Here is an 8,154-nt window from a genome sequence, read left to right as displayed (position 1 = left end):
TGAAACTTGAACTCAGGCCATCCGGCTTCCAGCCCACTCTTCCTACCGCCTTCCCACTGCAGTCAGAGAAATAATCCCAAGATGTAAACAAAAACTCTCAATAGAAAAAGCCGGGAAGTTTTTTCATTTCCACGATTAATGGAGGACCTTGGCAGAAACCGCTCACCGCGAGGTGTGACAGCCGCAGGAGGGCGTCAATCAAGAAAATGCCCCCTTGCCCCGTAGGCGAGTGGAGCCGCACAGAGCTGAGGCCACACCGGGTAGCGTCACAGCTTCAATAGCAAACACGTGCAAAAAGGGAAAGCGGGGCTGCGCGCAGCTGCGATCCCCCAGGACCCGGGGATAGGGGACAGGGAGCAGCCCCCACTGGGTCAGAGAAGACTGCACAGCTTCTGCCTTCCCTTGATTCCTGCCCAAAGGGACTTCTGCCAGCGTCCCCGGGGAAGTGGCTGAGTCCCGGGGCCCACAGATGAAACGGGCTAGAGAGCAAGAGTCCGCAGCACCTAAAGTCTAATCGTCCTTACCACGCTGGGACGCAGGCAAGGGCCGTAGATCTCTCTCCTTGGAGTTGCCCCAGGAACCCAGGGCACTCTCTCCCGCTACGAACACTCCCGAGACGCCCGGGGCAACAGCCAATGCTACCGTTACTCCAGGGAGCGCGCTGACCACGGTGAGTGCTCTCAGGCCTGCGAAGGCGCGGCCCGACCAGGGGCCTCTACGCCTGCGGGGCACGAGTCCAGTCGCCCCTTGCCTGGGCCGGCTACCGCCTCCCCGGTCCCGGGCCTGGACCAGTGCCCCCGAGTTTCGGTGGAGATGCCTCGCCGCCGGGGCTAGGGCCGCTTGAGGCCGCCTTCCAGGCAGCTGCTTGCCTCGCGCCTCGCCTGACAGACGCGGCCCTGGGCTTCCTTCGAGGGCGTCCCGGGGCAGGGTGCCTGGAGCCCCGAGCGCCGGCGGCGAGGGTACAGCTGGGCGCAGGGTCCTAAGAGCCTGGGAGCAAGCGCGTCCCAGGGGCGGGGACCTCGGCCGGCGGGGGCGGGCCAAGGGTGGGGGCGGGAGACGGCTCCGGGGGCTCCGCGCCATTGGCCGCAGGGCCCAGCGGCAGGAAGGGGCCAGAGAGCGCGGCCCCACCCCGCGGCCGGCAGAGCCTATAGCCGGGAGCGCGGAGCGCGGATAAATGTAGCGCCGCGGCGCGGGCCGGCAGCTCTCCGAGGGCCCGGAGCGCGGCGGAGCCATGCAGTACCCGCACCCCGGACCGGCGGCAGCGGGCGCCTTGGGGGTGCCGCTGTACGCGCCCACGCCGCTGCTGCAGCCAGCGCACCCGACGCCGTTCTACATCGAGGACATCCTGGGTCGCGGGCCCGCCGCGCCCACCCCCACGCCCACGCTGCCGTCCCCCAACTCCTCCTTCACCAGCCTCGTGTCCTCCTACCGGACCCCGGTATACGAGCCCACGCCGATCCACCCCGCCTTCTCGCACCACTCCGCCGCCGCGCTGGCCGCCGCCTACGGACCCGGCGGCTTCGGGGGCCCTCTGTACCCCTTCCCGCGGTCGGTGAACGACTACACGCACGCCCTGCTCCGCCACGACCCCCTGGGTAAGGCGGCCGGGGTCATGGCGGGGCCGAGCCCGGGCGGCGGCGAGAAAGGCGCCACCCGGCAGGTGGCAGCGCCCAGGAGGCGGCGGGGGCGGAGGGGAGGCAACAGAAAGTTGTGGCAAAAGAGATTGAAAAGCGGCTGTCGGGCGCGCGCGGGGGACGGCAGGCGCGGGCTCCGGCGGCGGGCAGCCCAGTCTGCCCGCACCATGACTCAGATTGGTTTTCCTGCACCTTGCAGGCGTCGGGGCGCGCGGGCCCGGGCCGGACCTCGGGCGCTGCCGCTGGGGCCCGCGGCTGGAGGAGTCCTGGGGGCGCGTGTCGCCCGGGTGGGGCTCCCTTAGCTGGAGGGACTGGGAAGGGAGAGCCAAAGCGCCCCGGGCCGCCCCTGCGGGGCAGGGATAGCTGCCGGGCCGGGGTGGTTACGGGGCTGGACCTGGTTCAACAAGCTTGTGCAGTGAAAGAGCCTGACCCTTTCCGTTCATACAGGAAATCTTGAGTTCTCGATAGGAGTAAATCTGGTTTCAGAAGCTGTTAAGTGTTTTCCTGGCTGCATGAAGCAGACCCTTCCCCCGGAGTAGTGCACGCTGCTGATTATTTTATCGACATCCTCAATACAGACAAATTCAGGAAACACTCGACTTCTGATAGCCGGGATCCGTTTTTCTGATATTGTTCATTTCCTCTGTGTGGGATGTGACTTTATGGCAGCTAAAATAACCAGTTGCTTCCCTTTTTTTTTTTTGAGGCTGTTTTGCCCCAGTCTGAATCCTGACGTAAGCAAAATCTCGAAAAAACAACATTGCCAACTTTCAAAGCATTTAGCGCAGGCCTGCAGACCCACGGACGGACGGACGGACTGACCCACACGTCTTTGGAATAGGAAGGGCAGCGCGGACACGTCGGCCGCATAGAGTTTGCGGGACTTGTCCCCTCAGTGCGTGGCCTAAGAAATAAGCCACCCGTGATCTGCGCTCCGGGTGGCCCTTGGTGCCCCCGGGTAAATAAAACGGGGCTCCTTGCCTTGGGCCGCCAGGGTTTTAAATCTACTCTGTTATTGGCAGCTTCTGCAGGCACCCTGGAGACAACTAACATATTAATTAATTGACATTTTAATGTCATCAGTATTATGGTGTGGCCCCTCACTCAGTTCTCCACCTTCCTTTCTCGTCGCTAGAGATTTGGGGGGGATTATATTTTAGTTCTTTTTTTTTTAAGTTATTATATTGTGTTTTTGATTCCATTCTTGAGGATTTGATGGCGCAGGCCCGGTGCGGCTCTGTTTGCCTTCTGGGCCCCGAGGGGGACCCTCAGCCAGGCCGGGCCTGGGGGCAAACGTTTTCACAGAGCGCGCCCTGGGTTTCCTTGGGTTACTGCTGGGACTGCGCAGGAGGAAGCAAAGGGTTTTTCGAGATAGACCAACAGGAAACACATTGACGGAAATGTTGCCATAGCCCACGGGGTGGCTCTAACTGGCCGCCCCCACCGGCCGGGTGTGAAATCAGAGGAGGCCCGGCGCCCTCCAGCCAGGATTGGAAGCTCCACGCGCCCTGAAGCTTGCTCTCGGGCCGGAGGGCTTCCGTTGTAGCCAGGCCGCCGGCCCCTGGCAGCAACGCCTTGGCTAGTGTGACAGACCCACTCTTCCCCAACCTAACGGGTATTTGGAAAGTGCGGTTCACCAAGGGAGAGGACCTCTCTGCAGGTCCTCTAGACTAAAAAAGTTGTGTATAAATTTTGAGAGCGACTGATTAAAGAGGGTCATGGTATTTTAAGCTCAACCTAGAGTCGGTGTTCTTTTGGGGATCAAAATAATTGTACTTAGCCATGGGTGTGATGGTGGTGTGTGTCTGTGAGCATACACGTGTGATCTTTGTGCACATGCCGTGTAGGTGTGTGACTTTGGATGTTCCTGTGTCTCTGGGTATGATGTGTATTGGTGGGAGCGTGTTGGGTCCACGTCTCAGGGGGTATACGTGAATGTGTCTGCTTGAGTGTCCCGTAGCCTCCCCTCGCCTTCTTTGTCATCCCCAGTGCAGGCAGGTCCGGGTGGGCCACGCCGCTTTAGGGCCCTCACTAACCGTCTCTTTTGCCCGCAGGCAAACCCCTGCTCTGGAGCCCTTTCCTGCAGAGGCCTCTGCATAAAAGGAAAGGCGGCCAGGTGAGGTTCTCCAACGACCAGACCATCGAGCTGGAGAAGAAGTTTGAGACCCAGAAATACCTCTCCCCGCCCGAGAGGAAGCGTCTGGCCAAGATGCTGCAGCTTAGTGAGAGGCAGGTGAGCTCGCTCGCGGGGCGCAGGCGGGCTCCTGGGGCGGGGGTCGCGGGGCAGAAGGGAGACAGTGGAGCCACCGGGAGCTCTGGCGCGCCTGGAGCGCTGGTTGGCTCAGCAGCTCCTGAACGGCTTCTCCCCTCCTCCCCAGGTCCCTCGGGATTCTGGGCTCCTGGCAAGTTTTCTTTCTGTCTTTCCTGTAGGTCAAAACCTGGTTTCAGAATCGACGCGCTAAATGGAGAAGACTAAAACAGGTATTGACATGGTTCTGTTTCTATGGAAATAAATATTTTTATCATGTTATCTCAATGCGAGGCCTGTTACAGGTTGTATGCAAAAGTCATTTGAGGGACTATTTAACCTCTTCACCTTGATTAAAAAGGCAAATAGTCCTGCTGAAATTCAGGATGAGTTGTTCAGGCGGCAGTAATGCTAAAAGCACCTAATGCGGTTCCTATATCAATTATGCTTGGGTTTTCACACACTGGCTAGTAAAACTCCCAGCTAATTGTTTTATAAACCCCATATGTTGTTTATCTAATTAACGCAGGAAAGATAAAGTAATTGACAGTAAATGACTTAAGCAGTTATCTTTGGGAGAAAATTGTTTCTTTTATTTACACAGCCACAATAAAACTAGGCAGAGCTCAAGGGTAAATATAAGGAAATAAACACTTTTAAGTCTTGTTTGCACTGTTTTTTAGAAGAATTAAATATCAAAGTGTTTAAAAATTATTTTCCCTCTAATTCTAGCTCCTAAAATGAATATAAAAACAGTAAGAGGATATCCAAGCCTGTTTGAAAGGCAGCTTAAACTTTCTAACAGTCTTTCTTCCAATGACCTTGTTACGCAATATGTGATAAAAAGTAAAGGCTAATTCAGTTTTTAAAGAAGCTCTGTTGACTTAAAGCTAAAGATTTGTTTTTGATGTCCTAATCTGGATGTCTTCTCCAAAGTTATCTGACAAATGCTTAATTTTTCATTTGCCAGTCTATATACGGTTTATAATAAATGAAATAGTTTTGAAACAATAATGAGTGGGGAAATTGAAAGCAGCGTGCATTTTAAAATTTAGGGATAAATTTCACATTCCCTCTCAATATCTGAACTTGTGACTTGTTACATAGTTGTAAGCTTGGTAAATCTATTATTCTATAGTCTTGCTTTAGAAAAAAAAACCTTAGCAGTATATCATAATATTTCCTCATAGTGTCTATGTGCATTTTAGACAAAAACAGGATTAAAAATTTACTAACTTATTTGGTTCTTGGTCAAAGGTAGTTTACCAGGGACTTTAAAAACAGTGGTTCCTATGTAATATGGGAATATTTTCCAGGAATTTCCTCCAGATTTTTTAAGTAAATGATATTTGTCTCCCTTTCCAGTTAGCAACATTCTTCCAGTTCTGCATTTTTTTCTTTGCCATGATTGTGTAACTTGCTACACATATTTATGTGTGTATATGTTTGTGAACTTACTCCAGAAAATGCATAAAAAAAGGATTCAATCTAATAATTTTGAAACTTTATCCTTAATTCACTATTTAGCATTCATATTTTTTAAATGTCGGAAGACTTTGTTAATTGGCAAGGTTTAAATATTTGAAGAATAAAGATAGTGTGTATCTGTAGTGATCTAATTTCTTTTTCTCCCTAAACTTTTAAGAACCTTGAGACCATGGGTCTGGGCTGGAGTTAAGCCTTCATTTGACATAACACATTTACATTTATATTTGTGATTGGTTGTTCTTATCTGGCAAGAGTATAATCTTTCTCTGGCTATGACAGGAACTTTATTTCTTCCAAAGTGAGAAAGAAGCACAAGTATGTATTTTCTGAATAAAAATATTATACCTGAAAGCAGTTGATAAACTAAAAATTAAAAAGATGATAGAAGATGAAAAGACATTTGATTTATGTCTCTCACTTCTTCATATCTCATGATCCCACCAATCTCCATTTTCATCCTCTTCATTCAGGAGAACCCTCAAAGCAATAAAAAAGAAGAACTGGAAAGTTTGGACAATTCCTGTGACCAGAGGCAAGACAGTGAACAGAATAAAGGTGCTTTGGATAGCTCTCAATGTTCGCCCTCCCCTGTCTCCCAGGAAGACCTTGAATCAGAGATTTCAGAGGATTCTGATCAGGAAGTGGACATCGAGGGTGATAAAGGCTATTTTAATGCTGGATGATGACCACTGACATTGGCATGTTCAGAAAACTGGGCTTTGGAATAACATTTGCTACAGAAAATCTCCATAGATGAACTGGAAAACTATATGAGAAAGGGAATCAATTTTGGGTATTCTGGAAACCTAAAATGTTTGGTGCACTGGCTAAATAACAAACACATTGAAACCTTAATTTTGACTTAAATAGTTTATGAACTGATTTTAGAGTGTATGATAAAGGGACTCGTCACTGATTAAATTCACCCCCTTTTTAAAAAGTAACTTGTTTTTTCTATTTATAAAAAGTAATTTTGAACTTTTTTGTTAAATTTTTAAGTTATAACTTTAAAGATTTTAATAGGAATTTCTCGAATGATTTTTCTATAACCTGTTTCTACATCCCACTTAATGGAAAAGTAAAGGGACATCCCAAATCCAGAGGTATGCTTTGGAAAGGGGGCCCACAATTCAGGCAGCCTTGTAATATTTTAAAGGAAACATTCCTTACTTTTTTGTTACATTCTTACACTGCTGCCTTAAATCCAAAACCATCTCAGAGCTTTTGTCTCGGGGATGCATGTGTTCTTTTTGTCAGAGAGATATATAATCAGTATAAGTTGATAATCTTAAATGCTTGTTTTGCACTGTCACTTAGAACCTGTTTGACCAAGGTGTTAAGGGGATAGTACAGTCCAGTTCAAGCAGAGAAACTGACTCTGATTCAGTGACTAAAATTAATCACAGATGAACTAGAAGTAGCAGATTAATTAAATGTAAGTAGATTGTAGATACTGTGTTTTATATTAAACAGTGTTTATAATGTGTGTATATATAATTGTTCACTGTAAAAAAGACATGGCCAAAATGGTTTGTTTGTTTTTTTAAAATGAGTAACTTGTATATAAAATAAATCCGTCGGTGGGATGACTGACCTCTTTGGACCTCTCATTCTTCGATTAAAACAAACCCACACCTTTTCTTCCAGCGCCTGGGTTGACTGGCGCGGTGCTGGGCGCTCGGGCCGGGGCCGGGGCGTGAGGTCCTGCGCAGGAGCGTCTGGCGGTGCGTCTCGCCGGCGCTCCTGCGGCTCGTGGCTCCTGGCGTCCTGGGGGCGCGGTTCTGGGACTGGCACCTGAAAGGTAGATGTGAGCCTTTCCCCGGGCGTTTGCTGGGGGTTGGCGGGTGGGGGGCGGGGAGTGGTGTGTGTGTCTGGAGCAGCGGAGGAGGCCAGCAGACCCCGAGCCCCGGGCGCGCCAGGCGGCGGGAAGGGAAGAGCAGCTGCGCCGCGGCGGAGCGCGGGGGCCGCTGAACGCCATCGATTCACCTTGGCTGGCCGGGCAGCCCGGGCCGCCGTCCTTGACCCGCGTGAGTCAACACTGCGTCATCCTTGGGCTGCCGAGCCCGGGTTGGGGGTCCGCTTAGGGGGAGGGGAGTACTTTGTGCCAGGACAGCGGTTCTCCTTCTCCAGCGAGCTTCAGAATCACCTGCAGAGCTTTTTGGAACTCATTGCCCAACCCATCCCCAGAGTTTCTGATTTGGGTAGGTCTGGGGTGGGCCAGGGAATTTACACTTCTGACAAGTGCCCAGGTGTTGTCCAAGCTGCTGGTCTGGGGCTCTGAGGTGCTCCTTGTGTGGAAAAAGCAGGTGGGACCCGCGTTCACCCCTCACTCCCTCAGCTGCTCCCCTCCTCCCGACAATTCCTGCCAGTGTGGGAACAGGAGGCTGGCAGCTTTGAGAAGGAGGACGAGGGGAGGTGGGAGCAGGGTTCACGGTTGAGGGGAGGGAGCAGGGTTGAGGAAGAGGTATTGTGAGCTGGGGAGGAATGAAGTGCTGAGCTGGGGGTGGGTGTGGAGCTGCGAGGAAGGGTGGGCTGAGGTTTCTGACTGGGCCGGGTATTGCCAGCCCAGCTGCTTGCCTACTTGGGCCGTCAGGTTCCTGACATTCCAGGAAAATGATGAGCGAGATCTGTGAGGGGAGAGTCCAGAAATCTCTTCCTCAGATTGGGATTGACATATACACGCTACTATATATAAAATAGGTAACTAGGGCTTCCCTGGTGGCGCAGTGGTTGAGAATCTGCCTGCCAATGCAGGGGACACCGGTACGAGCCCTGGTCTGGGAA

At 51.7% G+C, this 8,154-nt stretch overlaps 1 protein-coding gene across 1 annotated transcript; it reads left to right on the top strand.

Moving 5' to 3' along the window:
• Positions 1-1,167: 1,167 nt before the first annotated feature.
• Positions 1,168-6,917, top strand: HHEX (hematopoietically expressed homeobox). The gene is made up of 4 exons (XM_059899591.1): positions 1,168-1,595; positions 3,689-3,867; positions 4,065-4,115; positions 5,841-6,917. Exons 1-4 carry the CDS (start codon positions 1,232-1,234, stop codon positions 6,051-6,053), a joined length of 807 nt encoding a protein of 268 aa, XP_059755574.1. The 5' UTR covers positions 1,168-1,231; the 3' UTR covers positions 6,054-6,917.
• The last annotated feature ends 1,237 nt before the right edge of the window (positions 6,918-8,154 follow it).

The sequence above is a fragment of the Balaenoptera ricei genome, chromosome 16 (assembly GCF_028023285.1).
Source record: "Balaenoptera ricei isolate mBalRic1 chromosome 16, mBalRic1.hap2, whole genome shotgun sequence".
NCBI lineage: Eukaryota > Metazoa > Chordata > Mammalia > Artiodactyla > Balaenopteridae > Balaenoptera > Balaenoptera ricei.
This window is presented reverse-complemented; position numbering and strand designations above follow the sequence as displayed.

Coding starts and splice junctions, on each gene's coding strand:
- HHEX (XM_059899591.1), top strand. CDS start 1,232: ATGCAGTACCCGCACCCCGGACCGGCGGCAGCGGGCGCCTTGGGGGTG. Junction 3,868..4,064: donor TGCAGCTTAGTGAGAGGCAG/GTGAGCTCGCTC, acceptor TCTTTCCTGTAG/GTCAAAACCTGGTTTCAGAA. Junction 4,116..5,840: donor AATGGAGAAGACTAAAACAG/GTATTGACATGG, acceptor CTCTTCATTCAG/GAGAACCCTCAAAGCAATAA.